This window comes from Syngnathus typhle, linkage group LG5, assembly GCF_033458585.1.
Source record: "Syngnathus typhle isolate RoL2023-S1 ecotype Sweden linkage group LG5, RoL_Styp_1.0, whole genome shotgun sequence".
Lineage (NCBI taxonomy): Eukaryota > Metazoa > Chordata > Actinopteri > Syngnathiformes > Syngnathidae > Syngnathus > Syngnathus typhle.
Genome location: NC_083742.1, coordinates 13,486,919 through 13,510,595, shown reverse-complemented (window position 1 = coordinate 13,510,595; position 23,677 = coordinate 13,486,919). Strand labels below are relative to the sequence as shown.

The following is a 23,677-nucleotide window of genomic DNA, read 5'->3' as shown; positions in this document are numbered from 1 at the left end:
TAAATTTGGAAAGCGCGAGTTAGGAGCTGTATAATGTGACACAATAAGAATTTGCCAATTTGCCATAATGGCTTCAGCGATGATGACAAAGATTATGCAGATTCCGCAGGCAAGCCAAATCAGCCGAGACCAGATATTAAATTTGCCAGTTTAGGCAAAAGTAAGAACTTACACGATATACAGTACTTAAGTAGAAGTACAGACAGTCCAAAAAACTTTTCAATAATTACATGAGGATGTCTTACTCGTGATAGGAGTCTGTCGCTATCTTACGCTACTCTACCTACTTGAAAAATCTAAATAAAGTAGACTACTGTATTTGTAATTTTCCACACCCACCTCCATTAGAGAGCAGGGTGGTGATGCTGCTCACATAGTGTTGATGATTTAGGAAGGAAATATGGAAATGGGCTCGTGGGGCCCTTATATGGATTTGGCCCAAATGGAGAAAAGTAGACAACGAGAAGGTGAGAGCAGATTTAAAAGGTGAAACTGCATAGAGACAGAACATATTGGATGGGGCTTCATTTTCATGTTTTTACGAATACATCAATTCATTTTCTTATTAACTTAATGGACTACGAGGGAGCAATAGTGCAGTGGGAACCATCAAACACACAAACGCACCCTCTCTAACATTAGGGGGAGGACATTGGGGACAAATGCACAGATGTCAAAGTTGTCCTCCTATGGGCTTCACTGACCATCATGCATTGGCCATCATTCAACAACCCCCCCCTCCAGAAAATGATAGGTCAGCATGGTGGCCTTGTGGTGAGCGCATCTGCCTCACAGTCAGAAGATCAAAAAATCTGTACATGGGTTCTCCTCATGCCTTGGTTTACATTTTGAATTTTAGTATATGATTACAAAAGTCGAATGATAAATACTTGATTTATTTTTTTACAGTCCAGCATCAGAATAATACAAGTTGTGTCATTTTCACGAGCCATGAAAACCCTGACGACTAAAAGAAATGACTTTTCCGATCGACCAGGCACATATACGTACATTTATGTATGAGGCTTTTTACTCACAGCTTTCTAATACGGCACCTTAAGCTCCCTCATTGGCCATCGTTTACTGCAACGCTCGAGTAGAAATTTGGAACATGCAAGCCCCCCCCCCTCCCAAAAAAAAATCCATTCTCTTAATTCTCTGCTCAATTTGGCAAAAGGGTCTCGGTCAGCACTTTAAGACGCATACCAAGCCTTGAGTGGCACGTTCACCCAGTGCAGCAGAAGGTCACACTGACAGAAAAATCACTTGAACTGACAATCCACTCAACTCCAAAAATCACTCCGAAGTCATCAGAGACTCTCAAAGTGCCTGTCAGATATTCCCACTTACCTCAATGGGGAGTGTTATTGATATTGCAGGTGTGTGTGTTTGTGTGTGTGTAGCATCATGAGTGTGTGAGTTCACCTGCATCATGAGTGTAAAAAGCATATCAGTGTGTGCAAAGTGCATGGAGGGGACCTTGACTGTGTATGCACTGTTTGTGACTACTACGCTCAGATATGTACAATGTGCAGTAACAAACTTGTCACAGTAAGAGAAAAAAAAACTCACAAAAGTTGACATATGAGTAACATGTCATTTCTTTCCCCCCAGTGTCCTTATTTGAGGTACATTACTTCATATCCTACAAGTCATCCAGCGGATGAGACGAAAAGTCAGAGGTGAAATACATTTTGCTTTATTGAACTCTACTGATCGACTGACACATACGAGACACATGATATGATATAGCCAGGGCGGGCTCTAAATAAGGGCCTGTCAGGGACAAAATTCAGGATGACCTTTTTCAAACAACTAAAACGCTCTCACAAACACGACTGACACAGGCCAACAGGCAGCTGAACTTTTTGTCATTCACACATATGACTGACTAACTCACACACAACGATACTGATCAATATCTCTGGCATACACGTGAAATGCTTATTTTAAATCTGATCTAATGGCCATTATATGTGGAGTACCTCAGGGGTCAATCCTTGGTCCCCTTTTGTCCAGCCTGTATATCCTACCATTAGGTTTTTAGAACATCAGTGTTGGCTATCATTATTATGCAAATGACACACAGTTATACTGTCTCTATCAATGTACTCAGATCATAAAAGTTCAATTACGTTATTGTGTCACTGTCCGAAACAAATTAATAACTGGATGAACCAAACTAAACCATAACAAAACTTTTGGGGACTAAATAAAGGAAGATATTGAGAAGCCAAAGAAATTGGTGTGCTGAAATATTCAGATCTGACTTTCAGCAGTCATATCAATCACTAAAACAGCCTTTTTACCATCTGAAAATCACATCCAGATTGAAAGATCGCATGCTCCGAGCAGACCAGGGTAATTTATCCACGCTTTTATCTCCAGTAGATTTGATTACTGTAATGGTCTCCTGAATAGACTCCCTCATAAGAGCATCAAACAGCTGCTCATTCAGAACGCTGCTGCTACAGTTTTGACCAGAACAAAGAAATTGCATCAAATTACCAAAGTCCTAAAGGCTTCCCAGTCGCTTACTTGCCAGCTTGGTTGGTTAGAACCACTTGTGGCTTAAACCAAACCGTGACAGGGTTTTTACTTCTTGGACCTGGATTTGACATCTCTTATGCATACATTAGAAATTCCACACTCTGAGTGAGTGAGTGAGTGAGTGAGTGAGTGAGTGAGTGAGTGAGTGAGTGAGTGAGTGAGTGAGAGAGAGAGAGAGCGAGAGAGAGAAAGAAAGGGCGAGAGATTTTAATCTTGAATTATGCAATCTTGAATTATGTCCCTGCTAGCCCCTCATAGTGTCATGTATGACTTCCATACAGAGGCGACAGATGTCTGCTTACACATTTAGTTACACATTTGGGCATGGATGGGGATGCCTGTGTATACGTATGTGTGTGTGTGTTTTTGTGTATGAGACACGGAGAGACAGCTGAGATGCTGACCCGTTCTGACATTTAATAATATTTCGCTATGGGGGACGGAAAGTGAAAGGAGAGAAAATCCATCGAGTTCGGGAGACAACAGTGATGGAGGAAGGTTTATTGTGGACGAGTGGGGCATAAAAGGCCTGAAAGGAAAAATGAGAGAAGGAAATGAAGGTCTCAAAGGACTCAGATATAATAAACAGGCAGGGACTCGCCACACGTCTAAATATATCACACTGATAGATGTCCATGAGGAAGTGTTAATGACATCATGGCCAAATAGCCTCAAGCCGCTGATGTGCTATTCAAGGTAACGGTCAGTGACATGAAAAAGGCTTCACATTTTCAAATTTACATGAGGTGTTTTAATTAGCTTATGTAACTCTTTGGGGGACATCTTGAAACCTGCTTGATGAAGACATTTTTTCACCCTTGACAAACTCCAAGGTAAAAAAAACGCTCAGACTTTTTAAAAGACTGCTTAATTAAAGTGAACTCAATTCAGAAGGACACCTGCAGATGTGGGTATTTATACCGTTACAGTTAAGCGATGGTGGACCTTCGGGAGAGACGTGACATGACCTCCGTCAATTGAACGATGTATAAAAATACATGGAAATGGTTAAGTAAACGCAAATAAATCTGTATTAACATTAAAACGCATGCACAGGCTGTCAAGGACATGCCAATGCAACAAGTGCTACTATACTAAAACACAGCAAGAAAAATAAAATAAAGTACACTGAAAATCAAGTTTTGGGAAAAGCTAATACAATATCATTTTTTATCACTCTTCATTGACCTAAAAAGGCAGTTAATAAAGCTTATCAACTAAACATTTGAGCTAAGTTGAAGCAATAATGAAAAAGCGAAGTGAAAAACATTATTACTGTTATTAGTCAAAGTTGACGCACCGGGTTTTTAATTTTATCAAAAACAACAGGTAAAAAAAAAAATCATAATTAGACCTTCACTTTTGCTTCCTCTTTAAACAAATTTAAAGTAGTGCAAGGGAGAAAAGCCTCAAGGGCTGTCTGCAGAGTGAGAAAAAAATGGAAGCTGAATGAATTGAAAACACGCACCCACACACACACGCACACACATTGCAGTCTCCACGATGCACAGGCGCTTTCTTGCCGCCCCTCAGAGGTTTGTCACGGCTTGTTATGAAAGCTTCATCCAACAACCACAAGAAAGCAGATCCTCACTCCATCCTAATTAAGACCCCCTTTTCTAATTGTCTCTTAATGCCAATCCATGAAAATAAAAACATTCTTCACATGGACATGACAGCAATTCCACGAGCTCAAAGCTTCAAAATAACTCACGTCACCAACAGCATCAGTCATCGCAGTTCAACTTGAAAACTGTGCTCACCTTTCGAATGCCCTCCTTGGACTCCTCCACGTTGGTGTCGGCTCCTCCTGTGCGGTTGATCATCCGCCACATTTGCGAGTACATGGGGTCTCTCTCAAAGGGGTTCATCGCCTTGGAGCGCACCTGCTCGTACACGGCGGAATCCAGCACTGTGCCGTAGGGAAGCTCCGTCTGCTTGGACAAGTCCTGGAGAGACCTGGCAGGGGAAGAAGTCACACGCATTTTAGTAGACAACTAAAGACTCTTGAAATATTATGATGAAGAGCAGTATTTAGTTACGCTCACCTCCAAAAAATTAGGAATGGCAATGTCAATGTTTTTGTTGTACATATACTTAAGCTAATAAGTATACAAAAATGACAATAATCAGCACAAACAAAGGAAATGTGAGTACAACACACAACAACTTGTACGTTTAAGAGTTTATCTACACTATCTAGTGATTGAGTGTCTCCTGTTGAATTTCTATTTTCAAAATCGACAAAAATATGTCTTGCAACATGAAAATGTTTAATCAGTCAAGGTGAAATACACCACAAAAGTTGTATTATTATTTATTATTATTATTATTATTATTATTATTATTATTATTATTATTATTATTATTATTATTATTATTATTATTATTATTATTATTATGTTTCGGTTGAGGTGCACTTCACGCTGTGGGCATATTTAGCAGTGCGCAAGATTGATGGTGGCGGTGTATGTGCAATTACAAGGCTGCTTGCTTACAAAGATGCTGTTGTGTTTCCAGAAGGTCCTGACTTTTGTGGTTTCCCCGTGGCCCTCTTCCTCCCTGACCTGCCTGAACAAATGGCTATCAATGTTTTAATGTGCATTGCTGTTAACACGACTGGGAGGGTTAATGGTTATCCTTGATATATTGTGTTAAGTCCTTTGGGAATACATATTATGCTTGAGATTCTTCCCTCTACTGCTTCCTTGTGCATGCTTACTAGTCACTATATTATACTGTAAAAGTAATTAGAGGAAAATTAACAAAATTCTGCTCCTAAATATAAATTAGATATTGAATGACATACATGGTGTGACACTTGTTAAAAACTTAATAAAAGACAGTGTGTTATTGATCATATCTATGAAACATTTCTGCAACAAAAAAATGAGAAATTCAATTACGTGAACAGCTCTCAGTGTGTCAAGTCTTAAATGTAATCTATTTTTGCGATTATTTAATAAAGAGATTTTATCTGAGCCTGACCCTGCTAAATCTACGTGTTTTCTTTGTGACTTTCTTCCTCAATTAAAAATTCTTTCATCCCCATTGTTGTCTCGATGGCTCAACATCGGGCACTTTTCTCGTTTTCTTTTAGCCACCGCCCCTTACTGTTTTCCTAAAAAATCTGCAGTGAAATTGAGGGAAAACATCCAACCGTGAAATTGACCAGAGATGCTCCCGAATGCTCACTTCTTATTTCATTTCCACCATGAAACAAAAAGCATTAATAGTTAAATGACATCTTCTTGGTCCAGCTACCTTTTCCTTAGACATGAAGAGGAACACAACTGCCTCTTCCAGTCCTGTCTATAATTTTTCCTTAAATAGTCACCTCGGGCGTTTATTCAAGAGGTCATTTTTACACATTAGCGTATAAGAATGTTGTGATGAAGTGTTACAAACACTGGCGGAGCTAGGATTTGTTTCTTGGGGGGGGGGGGGGCATGGGGGAAAGGGTATCTCAGGGTGTCCACAAAACAACATTTCTTATTGTTTATCGTTCGTCATTGTAACGTCATGTCGGGTTAAGCAGCATGAAACTCGTCGGCAAAGGTTATTTTTGGAACCAAGTTTACTTCTTTGGACCACTTTGATGCATGACTTAATTCTTCTTTATTCCGGCACCCACCTTTGCAGGCTGCAGGGCCATGTAAGATAGTAATTACGCCTCTAATGACCCCGGAAGAGTAAACACATTATAGATAATGCATGAAAATTTATGGAAATCCTTAATTTGCCCAACAGAAACCAGCTGAGAGGCACTTGTTAATGACAGTACATTTTCAGGGAGGCAAGACAAAATGAGCAGTAGTGTGAACGTAGGAAATGAAAATACATGGAAAAAGCAAACATCCGGATAGACGGACGGACACAAATCAAGAGCGAAATAATGAATGTTATGTATTCCGACGACGTGCCAAGGTAGAACGGGACCGGCGGGGGGAGGAGATGTTTCGGAATGCTGATTAGTCCAATGAGAGATAGTGATGAATGCTTCCGAGTGGCACCAGGAAACAAGTTTGGGCAAAACACATGAGCGAGCGAGAGAGAGAGAGAGAGAGAGAGAGAAAGAGAGAGAGTTTCTTTTTGTATTCATGTTACCTTCATGTGGAGGACATTTTGGCATGTCCATAGTGTGTGTGCTTGAATATGCGTACAAATCTCTAACAAAGGTACATGTTTCTCAATTTTCTCCAAAATGGCATTTTCTTGTTTGTTTATCTGAGACATTTTTCAACCCTCAAACAAACACACACACACAACTACAAACAGATTGACATACACGATAACATCCAAACTTGGAAAAAAGAACAGGAAATTACAATCTGTGTCAGGGTGGATGGGGAGGTGGGCTTAAAAAACAGTACAAGGATTGGGGGATGGATAAAATGTCGTCTCATATGTAAATGTCATAAAAGATTCATAAACACACACTGTTGTTCGACACTCACTGTATGGAGTTCTCGATGCGTGTGATGGTGAGGAACGCCGCTAAATTGGCAGTATATGAGGAAATGACAATGAGAGCGAACATCCACCAAAAGCCCATCATCATCCTTGTGGCCAGGGTGGTGTAGGGGACCTCTCCACCTAGAAATACACAAACATTGAGAGTTGAAAGGGTAGCGCAAACAAATCCAAATGACAAAGCAAAGAAAAAGACAGTCATGTAAAATTCTGTGAATCAGAAAGCAGTTTAAATAAAGTTTTAATCTAAACTTGAGATCTATTTCCTTTTGGAAAAATTTACAATGTAGACATTATGGGTGCAAATCTGGGCTTGTGTTACCATGTGCGAAATTCAAATGTTCCTTTACGGCAAGTCCCACGTGACAAAAACATGCTACTTCACGGACGACTCAATATGAGTGGTCTTAAACCCGTGGAACAGGGGCCAATTGCGGCCCGCAGAATGTTTTTTTTACGGCCTCCGACGTCACATAAACGTTTACTTTTAGTCTGGCCTCCACCATGTTTGCTCGCTCTTTTTTAAAGTAATTTAACGGCTACCATAGCCCAGAATATCCAATCACCCGGTTTTAGTCAGATCTTTTTCAAAATTTGCCGTGAAAACAAAGTTTGACGAGAACAGACAGTTCCATTGCGCTGCTCAGATGTCATTAGTTCTTGAGAAATTGAGCTAATTTGTACTGGTAGCAATGGCACCCAAAGAAATAGCCTGAGAACCAACCCCCCCCCACAAAAAGCAGCTTCTCAATAATACATGAGACACCCACCCACATAATCCCATGTCTTCTTTATCTTTCCCCCCTCTGCCGTATTGTTGCTTTATTCCCCGTCTTCCCGTTAAGGCCCGAGCATCTCCGCTTCTCTCACATTGATTCAATTCCAATTTGTTATCGCCCTTCTTCACGGTATTTCCCTCTCCGCCAGTGCATTTGTTGCTGACATCACATTTTTAGTACGAGCTTGAGGGCGCCGCAATATTCGGTACTTTACAGCCACTTCACAAACTCCATCTGCATGCTTTTATGTTGCCACCGTATGGCATCAGATATTACAACTGCTGTACATATTGGAAGATGCATCTCGCCCGCTTTCCACATGGAGAATTTATATATATCATGCCCACATCAATAAACAGTAACGGTTGCTGTTCGTTAATCGCTTTGATTTATGTCTCGCTGTAGAACGGGCGAGCCTTTTATCTATCTACTGTATCTTGACGTCTATTTTCTTTTTGCTTAGCAGGGTCAGGGTTGTATCAAATTGAGTTTTTTATTTTTCTATTTTTAGACATTTGCTTGAACGTGAACTCCAATTCTGAACTCCAATTCATAAAAACTATCCTGTGTGTATGTTATGGACTAAACATGCTTTTAGTGGTGGTATTATTTTATTGATATTATTATTATTTGGAATTATATATTAAGAAAATAATCTTCCAACCTATACAAAAATAACTAATGTATCAAAGGTTTACATAGACTATGTAAGTAGCTTTAATCTATCAGAGATGTGGCTGTGGAGAAGCCACATCTTGTTTGCTGCATAGAAATGTGTCAAGGTGCATTTTAATTCAAATGTTCGACGACTGCGGGAAATGTGATTGTATGGATTCTGGTAAATAAGAAATCGTATGACTCAGTATGATCTGAAAATGAAAGGTTCTATATCGATTGAGCTCTAAAAACATTACAGCATAAAAATGATAGAATGCTATCATGAAGAATTTTGTAGTATTTCCGTGCAACCTCACACAATACCATCAGTTAACATTCAAGTCCTGATTTTAAATACAATGTATTTGTCCTTTTTATTTATCTCTCTTTTGTAGAGTCAGTGACAACAGATAAGTCATGCACGGCCGCTCAGTCAACAGCACTGTCATCTACTGCCAAGTATTTGTAATTTTTTTTCAAACTTTTTGTGTACTGCGTGTGGATTCTATTATTAAAACATACAAGAGCATAATTTATGCAATATGTTATCAGCCTCCCTGCGTTCCCTTTGCAATATCACCCACACGGAGGACACATCAAAACGTCCTGGCAAGCCTCCACCATCAAAAGCGCTGTAATCTTTTCCATTTTTCAATCTAGCCTCACAAAAAAGTTACGCCATTTCTCTGCAGTTATTCTTGGCTGAGAGATGACGAGAGTGCTTCATTAGGCCTTCTTCGAAGAGTTGGAAGTTGTTCGGCTGATGCCGCTCCCTGTTGGGAGTCACAGCAATCCGGCCACAGAATGACGCAAGTTTACAGTTCGGCCCATTTTACAAAGCATATATGTCTAAAATTGCACGGGAATGTCCGCATTTGAACCGCCTCTATGCATGACATTGATTGGCATCAAAGTGTTTTTTTTTTCTTTGAGTAATTTACTTTTTCTTTGGCCTTTGATATATATATAAAGATGGCGAAAATCAGTGCAATGCCAACGTCGTCATACCCGATTAGTTTTAATTGATTTTATGTTTCACATATAATTTAGTTGTCAATGTAATGGCAATGTCTCCTTTGTCAAAGTTAACGCTGCCCTTATTGGTTACACCATTAACAGCACTTCTTTTTTTTAAATCAAAGAATGTCAGAATTTAACTTGAGATTGCCTTTTGAATTAATAAAGGGTTTATAATAGCAAGTTTGAGCCCGGAATGTTTGATTCATAGCTCAATTGTTCACAAAAAAAATAGCATTAAAATAAAATTGACACTTATACAATTGACACTGATACGACTGTATTAATGATAAACGCCAACATCAAAATGTCTCAGTACTTGCCAATGTCGCAAGAGCATTTAACACTTTGCAGCAAATACTGAGCGCATAAACGGCTTGATTATAATCCCATGCACTGTCTTGATGACATAACCCAGTTGGTGAGAAGCAAGTTTTCCAGAGTAATTGGAACTCAGATTGTTCTCCCAGTATGGATATCAAAGTGGCTCGACGGTAATGATGAGCAAAAAGTGACACAGACTATTGATTTCTCTACACAAATTCGGTAGCCTCCAGCTCACGAGAAACCGAGCAAACCATAAACAAACACGTCTGCGCTCTGTTAATCATTTGTTTGGACTGAAATAAACACAAGAGACAGGGATGACAAATTAGTCGAGAGGTGTTGTGTCTCCCTGCTGCAAATATTATTCCACAAAAGCCAATTCATCTGCCTCAAACCCGACTACCCAACGCTCCTCCTTGTTGACATGGTGCCGGTAAAAAAGGGAGCTCTAGATGAGAACTGCTTTGAAGTACTCGGGCACATTCAGGATTTTTTTTTTTTGCATGCGTCTCTCCACTGCTTTAGATTACTTGTCCCGTTTGATGACTTGCAGGAATCTTTGACTACTCCCCCCCCCCCCATACCCCGCTAACCATTTACTTGACAGAACTTGAGGATGACGTAAGGCTGGGTTAAGCTGGGGAAAAGTGTGACAATGGGAGAAAATGTGGAAATCAGCCCTCCTCAATCTTTTTATTGTGCTTGAGAACCTTTTTATGCCTCCACCCGTAAGCCTTGGAAGCTTTTTGGGGTTGCAGAAACACCCAGTTTATCTCTCCACCCAGCATATGCTCTGATTTAATGCGACTGGTAAAAATTTATTAAGCATATATTCAAATGGTAACCTAACGTTGACTCAAGCCCATTTAAATGCCAAGTGAGGGTCGAAGTGTTGCAACATCCACATTTCTCCCAATGAAAGCTTGCACCACCAACACTTTTTCTGCTGCCCACCTCAATTTTAAGGATTTTTTTAATCCCTGATAAGAATAAAAATGTGCTTCACACGGTATTAACAGTGTAACTATAATGCATTACTCATATTTTTGTAATATAGTTACAGTTACTAAGTCCAGTAAAGCGTTGCAATTCCAAATGTCATCAGCGATGCTGGGTTACTAAAAATCATTATTCAGTAAGTAGAAGAAATAGTAGTAGTAATAATGATCTTTTTCATTGAATTTATTATTTAAGGTCGTGACAATTAAAAGGTTATTCAAATTGAATGTAACAAATAACTTTATACTTATATAACTTATAATTATAAAAAAAAGTCATTAAAAACATATATTTTTGTACAATTTATAAACATTTAAAGTTGGCATTGCAGAAATATTTAAATTTTTGAATTAAACTTTGAATTACAATAATGTTTGTGAAAAGCTGCTTAGTACAAACTAGACAGCTGCTTCCATTCTAATCAGAGGAATTTATATACTGCACTTGATGCACTTCCTCTATAAAATATTCCTGTTGTTGCAAGATTAAAACCCTTGGAATTTATGACTAAAATATCGTGTACTATTGCCACCAAATGGACATTTCACATGTACACAATTGAAGTAGTCCCACAGAGTAGGGCCCAGCACGGGAGCTGTTCAATCATTTTAGATAATGGAGAAAACGTTTAAAACTGAGCAGAGAACAGAGCATCCATTTCAGTGGGAATGAAGAAAAAAGCAGAATACATTTGATCATGTGGTGAGGAAAACTAAATCATTGAATATTGTACTGATACAAACCAAATTATATTAGCCAAGGACGCAGATGTTATCCTTAAAAAAAATGGGGCCAATATTTCAGTCGGGCACCTGCTCTCTCCGCCAACATTTTTGGAGAGGTAATGCACAAACTTGAATGCACTGAGAATGTCTTTGCTCAGTCATGCACAAACACGAACAAATCAGGCCAGTGTGGGCCACTTGACTTAGGAGTGTCCCAACTCAGAAGTTTATTTAAAGAGAGAAAGCCATTTTCAAAACGTTAATTTGGTGAATATTTTGTAACAAAGAAAACTTTTTTTTTTTTTTAAAAACCATGAGGACTGACCAATACAGTATACTGGAGAGAGAGAGAGAAAAAAAAGAAATTTACCAGATTGTGACATAGAAGGTCCAATGGCAGCAATATGTACAGTAAAAAAAGAATCAGGTATTCGAATAAAAGTGTTCTTTTAAAGACTATTTCTATTGTAATATGTTATTTTGAGGTTTAGTTAAATTCCCTTTGCTCAATTCATGAGCTGAGTGCAAGATGCATAATCTCCTGACTTCATCTTTGCCGAGTCAGAGGAGGGGGGATTAAAATTGCACACATTGACCCCTGGGTGTTGAAATGGGGGCCCTGCAGTCTCTAATCGGAGTTGGCTCGGTTTCATAAGAAAGCGGGAGAAAATGAAATGATTGAAAATAATCTATTCCCTGAGATACACTCCCGTGTGTACGTGTACGTGTGTTGTGCACATGTGTGTAGCCATACATTAAACTCTACCACTATCCACTCACGTGGTGTTTGGATACTGCGATGAGACATTTATGAGGCAGGGATGATGCTTTATGAGGATTCCATCCAGTCAATGATGTATAAAAATATAATACAGTACTGCCGTATAAAAAAATAAAGTATTCTTTTATTATGGCCCATTTTATTCTTATTGTGAAGTATATGTTAAAAATAACCAAAAGTATATAATTAAAACTAATTAAACATAAATAATAACAATTATTTTTTCCACCAAAATAGTATTTTATATTATAAATCTTCATCTATGGCAGTAGGTTTCATTTACATATTTAGTATTATTTCATAAAGTAGCTACTGTGGATATTTATTCATATTGTTTTAAAGACTCACAGAAGGCCTACTTTTTTTTCTAAAAATTCTGTTGGATTCTATTCAATTCAGCTCGTTGGACAAAAAGACCCATGGTGACATTGGAAGCATTATATTTTCTTCTTGCCAGCTTTCTCAGCACTTCAGCCTGACTCTTCACACTTGAACGCAACACAAATGTGACAAAGTCAGCAGAAATTCTTCCCTTTATTTACAGGCTCCTCTACAGCATATAGATCAATACAATCTGTGTATAATATAAGAGGAACAAGAGCCAACACACACACTCAAGGTTATATGTGTGTGCGTATTTTTGTGTGTGTGTCCCTTCATGGTGAATGGGACATTTTTGTGTGTAGCCAAGCATTTTGTTTCCTAGAGGGCAAAAGCTGGGCCTCGCCGACGAGGAAGAAAATAGTCTATTAGACTTTGTGGCCGAGTTCAAACACCACGGCGCTTGTTTTCAATTATACGCTTTCTCCCGGCCATGCCGTTGGATCCCAAAGAGCCCATCTTGAGAATAAACATGGCAAACTTTTCCAACTGGGAAGCCGTACGAGAGCCAATGGTAAAACTGCCCAGTGGAAACAAAATGGCGTTCTGAAGCAATGTATGGCACAGTGGTGACTACCAAGCTCGAATTCTGAATCAGCATGACTCTTCTCCGTTCATCTAGGTGTCAGTATTTTCCACCCCTTCAATTTCTAAGGTAATAGCAGCCTGAAGTTCAAAATGTTAATTTGCCAAACGCATGAAAATGTAAGGTTGTCACAACAGCTCTGAAGCCGTTCTTAATTGGCGGATGGCGTTCGACCCAGCATCTGTCACCTGGGAGCCGCTGTAGCCGCCGCAATCACTGCATATATTTTAATCCCCTTGCTTCCAATAAGCAGACGTTTTTTCACGACGTATTGTGTCTCCAAGGTCAGCCTTCTGAGCCGAGTGCAGCCTGAACAAACAACGCTTAATTGCTTACTGATTGACTTTGTGCATCCGCCAATTTATTTTTCACAATATAATCATTGATGTTTTTCGTTGTTTGGGCAAATTTAGAAGTTTTATTTGGAAAAACTTTGGAAAATAATGGAAATTGGGTATTGGGGGTTAGATGGGTATTTTCACTTTGATTTCCTTCGAAGTAAGACATTTTAGGGAGAGCTGACTTTTAATAACTTGTATCCCAATGTTGGGTCTCTGGCGTAAGAATGTTTTGTAGTTCCGGAATTGTCCACAATGGTTCGCTGGAGCTGTGGCGCAATCAACAGAGACTTGTAATGCATTTCCGGATTGTGCCTCTGTTTTCATGGATATACGGTAAACACGAAAGTAGACAAGTTCTAAATCATGAAAAAAATATTTTAGGTATCTTTTAAGAAACATGACATTGGTATTCTCAGCTATGCCCAACTATTTCAGCAGCGGGTGAGTTGTACCACAGGATATTTTTTTTTGATGATGGAGACATGAGTTTTAATTGAATATATGCCAAGAAGTTGGGGAAAAAATATTGAGCTGTAATCAAAAGGAAATAGCACAATCCTGTTTTTTAGCATACATTTAAGTTCTTGTTTAAATTCCACATTCCTTCTTGTTTTTTCCCCTTTTTCTTACTCTCTAGAGACAAAAGGTTTTTTTTTTTTTTCAGTGTCTAACTAAATGTGACACAATGCAATTACAGACTCAGACTTATGAAAAGGGAAACCTGGCTCGCTTTCCAGCTAACAGGCGCCGTAATTGCTTTCTCTACCTTTTTAAACGACTTTCCATAATCGATGGCGTCGTGAACTTGTACTCATAACTCACATAAGCTTCTGCTTTTAACTGAAACTAGGCGGTGAAGTCATGTGGCGAGGATAACGTTGTGCAGCAATCAAAGTTTGTGATCAAGGTGAAACGAAGGCACCAGGAGAAATTACAAACCAGGGAATACCATGAGTAAATACCAAATGTCATAATTACTAGCAGATACTTTGACGATATGTCATAACTACATATCAGTATAAGATACCAAATACTTTTACCACAAAACAGGTTCAAATTGTTCGCATAGCTGACTTTCATGTAAAAGTCCTCTGAATTCAGGTTTGAGCCATCCAGTTGCCAAAATTGAGAGTAAACAATGTGTACTCATCTCAAATGTCTTCTCTGCTTCATGTGTGGTGATATCGTCAAATCTACCAGCAGGCCCTTGCATCTTAAACAGCACGAGCGAGCATTCAAGATGGAGACAGCAAGCATATTAACAGCAAGTGATGATCAACACATCCATTACGCCCTGACGCTTGCAACGCAAGCACGCTGGTTAATGGCCAATGTGCAGAAATTAATACAGCACCAACTCAACTGAACGGCCCTTTGCAGCATGTTATTCATTGTTTGCTAACCGCTTGTGATTATGTTCATTATTGTTAAGCCATCGTTTTGTTTTGAGCAGCAACAGGCTTCTGTCTGCACCCTCCCTGCTACACAGCAACAATTGCCTAATACACTCACCGAGCATCATTATCAGATAAACAACATTACCAAACGCCCTTGCCAGAAATCAAAATGACGTTACCAGATGCCAAATAACAATACAAAATGGCAGTAAATACATTACCAGACACGACATACCAAATACCTTTACCAGTTACAAAATATCTCATGAGTCAAGGTCCAACTGCTCCATTACAAGACAGTAATGATCATTACCGGATACTAATGACCGCGTCTGAGTATGACTCACCATCGGCAAGTTTCAAGAGAACCAAGTCGAGTGTCGCTAAATTTCGACATTCTTACAGTATGTATTGAATGTCCATACCGAGTTCGCATTCACACACACTGACAAAGACATGCAAATGTAATTCGACTTATGACAGGAGTGAATGGAGGAAGTGATGATCCGTGAGAACCCGCAGAAAGGAAAATGAGAAAGCCAAGCGTCGAGAAAAGAACAGAAGAGACTTGAGTGTAATAGAGCTGCTGCGAGACTTCCTCTTCTTGGCTGGATGGATAGAGATACAGAAAAATAAGGGGGAGGCATAGTGGGAGGGGGTGGCGCCAATGGCTTTACTTCCACTTCTGCAAAACACCAATCCTCAGTTGGGATAATGGCTTTGAAAAAGTTTGGGACAGTGGAAGAAGAAATGAAGAGAGATAGAGGCAGTGATGATAATGCTGGCCTCTCAGCAGTGCAATGCAGCACAGCGGCGGTGGAGGTAATGATGGAAGGGATGTGAATGCTTTTCGCACACGGAGAGGTTGAGATGGAGGACCGTTACGCTGCCGTTAGGGAGGAAACTGAAATAGCATAACTCCTCCTTCAAAAGCGCAATTAATAAGGCCATATGAGAATTTATCAACCTATCATTTAACTTCTGCTAAAATGATTTACCTAGTACATGAATTTTTCACGTAAATTTGTCCTGTTTGTTATTTTGTATGGCGATTGTTGAACAGCTCAAATGCAGATTGCCGCTACCTAGAGGATTGGAGTGGAATTTCACATGTACATGGTCTTACCTCCCACAGGTCAGGATACTAACTTGCGGGTGTGTCACGACTAAGTGAAACAAAAGAGAGCGCCTGGGAAATATTTATGCGAGGCTTATTCGACGCGACACACGAGTTTTGTTTGTGACGCTTCCACTTTAGCTCAAGATGAACAGTTTGAGTCGGGACAACGGCAAGGCGGAAGTGAGCGATAGCGCACACTGGGAGACAGGGAGGTATCCAAACATGACAGAAGATGAAAAGAACATGCAAAAGACCATGTCTGCTTTTCCATTCCTTCTCACCTTGTTTCTTTTTTTCTTTCTGTCTGGGATTAATGCAGTTTACGTAACAGAGCCTCCCGCTATACAATAAGTGCTTCTTATAAAAAATAAAAAAAAGTCCAGTTCTTGGAGTAATACCAAAAGTAAAGCAATTTGCAACATGACAACATTTTTCGAAAGCTTATTGTTTAATTTATTGACTGATGGATGACGGACCTGTTTTTAAAGTGTGGCACACAGTTCTGGTGCCCGGATAAGACATGGTTGAGGTTTGGAAATGATAAGACATGGTTGAGGTTTGGAAATGATATTCTAGCCGACTGCATGGTGGCATTGTGATAGGTGGCTTCAAACGTTACGTTCAGAGGTTGGCCCACAAGTTTACCAAGAAAAATTAATCCAGTGTCTCAGTCCAGATTTTGCAGTGACTGTGAAGCAGCTGAACCATGAGGCATTACAATGCTGCAGCTCACTGAGGATGACAGAAGTAAAGAGAAAAAAAAAACAGAAGGAGTACCTGCTGCTTGGCCCCAAATGATTTAAGGCAATGGGATTTTTTTCTTTGGTCTTTTTATGAAGTCTATTATGTTTCCATGATAATGTTGAGTCAATCATGACTCAGATGTTTGAATAACGCCACTTTTTACTGACCTATTACTGACAGTGGGACCTACAGATATTATGGATTTAAAAAAGCACTTCCTGCTTTATTTTGGGTGTATCATTCCAGAGCCTTATCTTTACTCCATGTCACAAACTTGAGTTATTCAAATGTGTGATCAAAACAGTATAGTCTTGATTACATCACGACGAGTCTATGCAGTGGAACCCCTAAAGTTGACTTTTTTACTTGGAAGGCACCAGAAATACAGTAGTAAAGTCATAACTACAGTAAATATTGTTATGAAAAATACTCCAAGATAATAACTGTAACAATCAAGTGAAGAATTGTAAGCATGCTGGTAACTAAATGACTCCTTGCGTGCCACCCCCTCCCTCTGATCGCCCCCCTCCCAAGCTCTCGCTCTAGTCACTGCCTCTGGTGGCTCATTTCAAAATCCAAACGCTGGTGTGGAAGACAGCAAATGAGGACATTTCCCCTTCCCTGCAGGGTCTTGTTCTGGCCAGCTTGTGCACAGTGGCCAGTCAATACTCTGCTAATGTTATCTGTTTGCTTCCTATCGTGGGACCTGGTGGTCCTGGCCTTCACCCCAACACCCATGGACAATTTACAGTCTTCGATAAACATAACGTGCATGTTTTTGGAATGTGGGAGGCAGACGTGCGAGCCATGTGTCACCGTGCTGCCATCATCATACATAAAACATACAATTCATGCATTTTTAGGTTTAGAAATGCCATGGTGTTCCACCCATGCATTCTCCAACGTGGGAGTTAGAGAAAATTTGAATCCTTAACAAAGAGGACTAAGGAATCCAAATAAAATATGACACATCCGGATAATAAAGTGAATGGAGAAAACGACACGATGACAGATAAAAGAAATATGCGAGAGGGAAATTTCAAGGAACCAAAGGAACAAAAACAACAGGAGACCGAAGATATGAAAAGAAAAAAGTATGTCATCTCTTTGTATGCACCTTGTTCTCACGCTCAGTCAGCGTAAACAAGCCTAAAGCAAAACATTGGGGTGTTTGACTTCACTCTGATCATCCATGTTCCCAAAGGCTTAGATTCCAGGATGATGTACAAATGTTATTAGAAAGGGGTTGTTAGGAAGCTGTTGTGTAAATAACTTGTTTGCGTTTCCAGTGACTTGTTGATTGGTCCGTTGGGCGATTGAGAATGTGGTCTGCGTCCAACGGACCCAGTGTTCAATTCCGCAGTAAACACTAAATCCCCTAAAAAGAGTACCGTAAATTCCGGACTATAAGCCGCACCGGACTATAAGCCGCACCATATAAAATTGGGGGATATTTTAGGTTTTTTCTTATATAAGCCGCACCGGACTATAAGCCGCACGTGCACACGTGTTTTTTTTACAAAGAAAGACCGTTCACAGAAAGCCTTTTTAAAGTTTTAATAACATACTTTAACATGTCTTTCTAAACATTGCCTGTGACGAAGGGTTTAGAGCCCTTTGACGCAGGTCATCTAGCGTGCATTCCTACTAAAGCTCATAATAGTCACAAGCAACACAGCCAGAATAAGCAGCAGCCATAGTAGTGTTTCAAAATAGTATTTTTGTTGTCGTTTTTTTCTTCAAGATACCGCAGTGTATAAAAGTGATCAAGTCATCACAAAAATCACGAAAAAAATCCTTATATAAGCCGCACCTGACTATAAGCCGTAGGGTTCCCAATTTTGGAAAAAAGTCGCGGTTTATAGTCCGGAATTTACGGTATTTAAATCTTTTTTGCCAGCCAATTTCAGAACTGGATGAAATGGTACAAGCGAATGATGTTTAAGGAAAAAGTACCCTTCAGTACAACGAGAGTTCAGCATTGTCCAAAAACGGATTAAAATGCAGAACCTGAACAAATATAGGTGGAATAAAGATAAGGCATTGTCTTCTCACCTTTGGTAACAGCCTTTGGATATCAAATTGCTATCTACTAACTCCTCTTCAAATGCCAGGCTATGGGGAAAAAAATGAGACTAAGAGCAATTATTCAAAATGTTTTCCGATATTAATGTGACCTGTAGCCAGGCTATGGGAAAAAAAAAAAAAGAGAGAGACTAAGAGCAATGATTTCAATGTTTTCCGATATTAATGTGACCTGTAGCATAACTTGTACAACTTAATAAAAAAAAGATGATAAGTAACACATCGTTTTATCATAGATTTGAGACATGCCGCTTTTTTTTTTAAAGATCGTATTCTAAATATGGACAATAATAAGTCTGAAGTATACCTATTGTGTGATTTACAAAGTACACTGTATTTTGTTGTCTTTGCTTTCCAGGTGACTATTTACAGCGAGCACAACTTGACCCTGCAGCAAGATGAGTGTTCACGCTTGGCGAAATTGTAAGCGAGATATTTCTGGCCCACCAAATCAGTGACGAATCACCTGTGACCACTCCTCCCTCTCACGCACAAATGCACACAAACACACGCAAACACACGCATGCACGCCTACACACAAACACACACACACACACAACAGCGTTTTCATGCACAACAGCTCAACAACAAGCTGCTCAAAATGAGATCCTTCCTCACTTGTTTTCCTCACTAATGACACCATGACTAAAATGTTAATTACCCCTAAAAAGAGAAATGATTGCCAAAAATCAAACAGCAATTAGTGTGGATCATCATTAGCACCATTAGCTGCTACAGTAAGATGGAGGATTATTGAGCGAAGGGCTGCATGCTCATCAAGGCCTCATTCAGCAGGTTTTTTGTAGGAAAAAAAGAAAACTTGGGGGGAAAAAATATGACAACAAATCCACAGATCGCTACGAGGCGTGCTGAAAAAAACAATGGAATACGACGAGAGCTTTTGCTACATATTTCTCACGGCGCTTTGTTTTGCTGGTAAGTAATTTGTGGATTGAATACTTAAAAGTTCCAATATGTCTTGACTTTTTGTATGGCCCCATGCAATCCACCGTGGGAATCAAACTCAATCATGGCAAATTCTATTTTCACTCGCTCTCTGCTCTTCTCAAGGTTACGACTCTTCATATGAAATCCTTCCCCCTGATAACTGCACCTGAGCACCTACTGGTGGATCGTGGGGAATCTTAGAATAGAGAACTCGGAGGTGGTCGTTATCCTGCAAGCCAATCCTGTTGGGACAAATATCCCTTAACTTGTGTTTTCCTATTATTGAGTGCAGATGGTGAGTTGAAATCTATTGTTTGGATCCACGCAATGAAAATAACATAAGAACTAGTAGTGTGAGTATTTCTTGTTTCACTACCACCTGCATGTATTGTATGTATAATATAATTAATGTTTAGTTTTTTAATTTTACTAAATAAAACCAACCTCTCTCTTTGCACTGACATATTTTGTGTTTTTAATTGTGTTTAATAAACGCATTATAAAGGATCATATAAAGACTGCAATTCTCGCAGATGGAGGAAGGATGGCCTTTTAGAACTTGAATCTCTGTATGTATGTGTGTGTGTGTGCGTGCGTGTGTGTGTGTTAAAAATGCAAAAACCATCAGAAAATACATGTGAAAATCTTGGATATCAATGTGGATCTGAAAAACACCAATGCGATTTTAGGAACAATTTTGACACAAATCTCACCCCGGTTTTAATTTTCCAGAATGTTGAAGCCTCATTTTACTCAGCATAAATTTTATATTTGAAAAATGAACTCAAATTTGTCAGGGTTTTTTTGTGGCGTGTTAACTTTATAAGATATATTATCTTCAGTTCAGAAAGACTTTAATTAAATATCTTCACACAGTGATTCCCATTTTTAGACAATGGAAAGGGGAACCTTCTGTACTTTACATGTCGGCTTAAGACAGTGCTTCTCAATTATTTTCTGTTACGCCCCCCCCTAGCAAGAAGAAAACTATTCGCGCCCCCCCTCCCCACCGTGACTATCCTAACTTGTCTTGTAAGTCGTAAAATGTTGCACTGTCGCAAACGTGACAGAAGTAACAATGAGAGCGCCACTGCCCCCTGCTGTAGTAAACGCGCAATTACACTTTATTCTAGTACTGCCAAAAAAAAAGCCTGTTCCCCAGGGTCACACGCGCCCCCCCAGGAATAGCACCGCGCCCCCCAAGGGGGGCGCGCCCCACTATTTGAGAAGCACTGGCTTAAGAGAACGTACCTTGCTGTACAAAGGAGCCGTACACGAACCACATGGAGTTATAGAGCGTTGTGGAGGACACGGACCCCATGGGCAGTCGAGGTGGGTTGAGCCAGTTGAGCAAGTAGACCAGAATGCCTATTAGCAGCACAGTGCCCGCGATGCACGCCCACAGTGACAAGTCGAAGGGCGCCAGGCAGGCGAACATGTCCACCGTGCGCTCAGCTTTGAGTAGCAGCACGCCCACCGAGTAATCCATGTAGCGCGTGGTGAAGTCCACAGCGCTCTCGCGCTCTGGCGTGATAGTCAGGGCGGAGAGTCCGACGTCGGCTCGCTGGGGGTCAAGAAGGACATGAGGGGTCATGTAAAGTGGGGTACACACACCGGTAATATGTTTGAGGAATTTGTCACGTTTTGAAGATCGCTTTAAAAAAAAAGAAAATCACAAGAATGAGTGTAACCAATTGCTATTGTAGCACTCTGCCAAAAAGCAGCTTTGGCCTCACTTCAATTTGTTGGCCTTTTTTTGGTGCAGGTGCCTAAAATAAAATATCAATTTGCCTGTAAGCGGGACAATTCGCACTTGAAACATCCATGAGTTAGTGAGTGCAATTAAAATGTGCTTTAACAAAAAAATAGACCTAATTAAAATGTTTCCAGTCCCTGGAAGTATGCTAGCAGCTGTTGACATCTGCTTCCATCTTTTGTCGTGTATTTACTGTGATCTTCCAACATCAAGTTGTACCTTCCTAATGCGTTCCTAGATGAAATTGAGCACCCTCTAGTGGCTGATAGCTAAAAAAAATACAGGTGGTAAATACGTATATTCACAGCTCCTTTAACGGTCCACATTCTATAGACATCCCGATGATGGTGTTTTGATTATTTCATTAGGTGTAGCAACAATCATGATATGACTCTTATAGAAAAACAAGTATCAGTCCTAAAATAGACACCTCCTAGTGACCAAGTTATTATCTCCCATTAAAAATGCTATTTTGCCCACACAAACACCTGTTGGGCCATTAGAACTGTTACTAACCAAATCAGCAGCACCTAATGCTGCATGTGAACTGTTGTGTAAATCATTAATGTGGAATCTTTGCAACATATTGGAAATGTGTTCCATGAGCGGAATGCATCCTTTTGCGGTTCTTTTCATTTCTATTCATCCGATTATGTGGCTTTGAAATGCTGCTTTATTTATTAACAGTTTCTCACATGTGTGTGCAGGTAGATAATATTTGTTTCACCTTAAAAACAAGTTCCCCCATGAGTCCATTCCACTGGCCGTCGGGCTGCAAGCTGCCGTATTTGTGGTCTGGTGCGATGTAAATCTCGTACTTGAAACCCAAATAGTTGGAGAGAGCTTCAAGGACATCGATGGAGAAACCCTGGTATTTCTTGGGTTTGCCGAGAACGTTTTCCGACACCATCACAAATGGCTCTTCCTGGAAAGTCAATAAATAATGATGGAGCGAGTTGGACAAACAGAACTGAGTATTTGTGCTGTTTTGTTTTAAAGAAAAGTATAAACTTGTCAATTGCTGGTTTTGGTCTGGAAAAAAATGGTATTGGATATCCCTACTGCATTATATTTAGAATAAAATCCTTTTCAATTCTGACGAGAGGTTCTAAAAGCCACCTACGTTTATTCAATAGTCACTCCATGAATTGATGTTTAAAAGAGGAACGTCTATCCAACCTGAATACTGTAGCTTTGCAAACGTTCCAAATATTTAATCATCCAACAAAGGACCCAACCCAGTGTGTACGGTATTTTCAAAGGTGCTTGTGACAGACGCAGCCCCCACTGCTCATCAATATGTGTGTGTGGCATCTAAAGGGCAGCTGCCTGATGACGTTAGAGACATCTAGCAAACATTTGACATTCAAGGCAATTAAAAAAAGCAGTGTTCAGGGCATGAAAACATGCGACCTCTTTTAAGCATCAAAACAGAATAAAAAAAGAAACACTTTATTTTATAGGGGAATTTTCACTTAAAACTCTACAGCCTGCTCATGCAAACCCCCCTATTGATGAGTGAAATGTTTTGGACCAATACGTCTGCTAGATTTATGGAAGCACATTTGAGCACCCGACACACACACACACAGACGATGCGATTAACTTGGTGGTTTCTAATCCTTGCTAGCTGTGGCCGTTCAATAAGCTATTAGGCAGTGAGTGGACACGCATGCCAGGACCCTTTTGCGCTGAACGCATCCATCAGTCCAGGCAGGAAACCCCACTAAAACACACACACAAAGAGACACACACATGCACGCACGTGCACCAGTATGGTAATTTCCTCGGATTTCATCCACATGCATTTTCTGTAAAGCAGCAAAATCAAACAAAAGCATACTTTCAAATTCTGAGTTGTACCCCACTGAAGAATTCAAAATGGCCACTTTGGCAGTCATATTAGAAAAAAGTAAAATACCCCAAAAAGTAACCATAAAGTGATAGCGAAAGTTAAAAGGTTACAAAAAATTGGTTAAAATAAAGTTACAGAAATGAAACAAAACTACAA

At 39.8% G+C, this 23,677-nt stretch overlaps 1 protein-coding gene across 6 annotated transcripts in view; it reads right to left on the bottom strand.

Annotated features, from left to right (window-relative positions):
- grid2 (glutamate receptor, ionotropic, delta 2) overlaps positions 1–23,677 on the bottom strand; it is a 257,463-nt gene that overhangs the window by 36,114 nt on the left and 197,672 nt on the right. For all 6 annotated transcript variants that reach the window (XM_061278264.1, XM_061278269.1, XM_061278266.1 and 3 more), the window contains 4 exons: positions 22,394–22,591; positions 21,162–21,474; positions 7,008–7,146; positions 4,314–4,509 (listed from right to left, as the gene is read on the bottom strand). In XM_061278264.1, the coding sequence (XP_061134248.1) occupies positions 4,314–4,509; positions 7,008–7,146; positions 21,162–21,474; positions 22,394–22,591 (846 nt within the window). The remainder of the gene's footprint in view (positions 1–4,313; positions 4,510–7,007; positions 7,147–21,161; positions 21,475–22,393; positions 22,592–23,677) is intronic.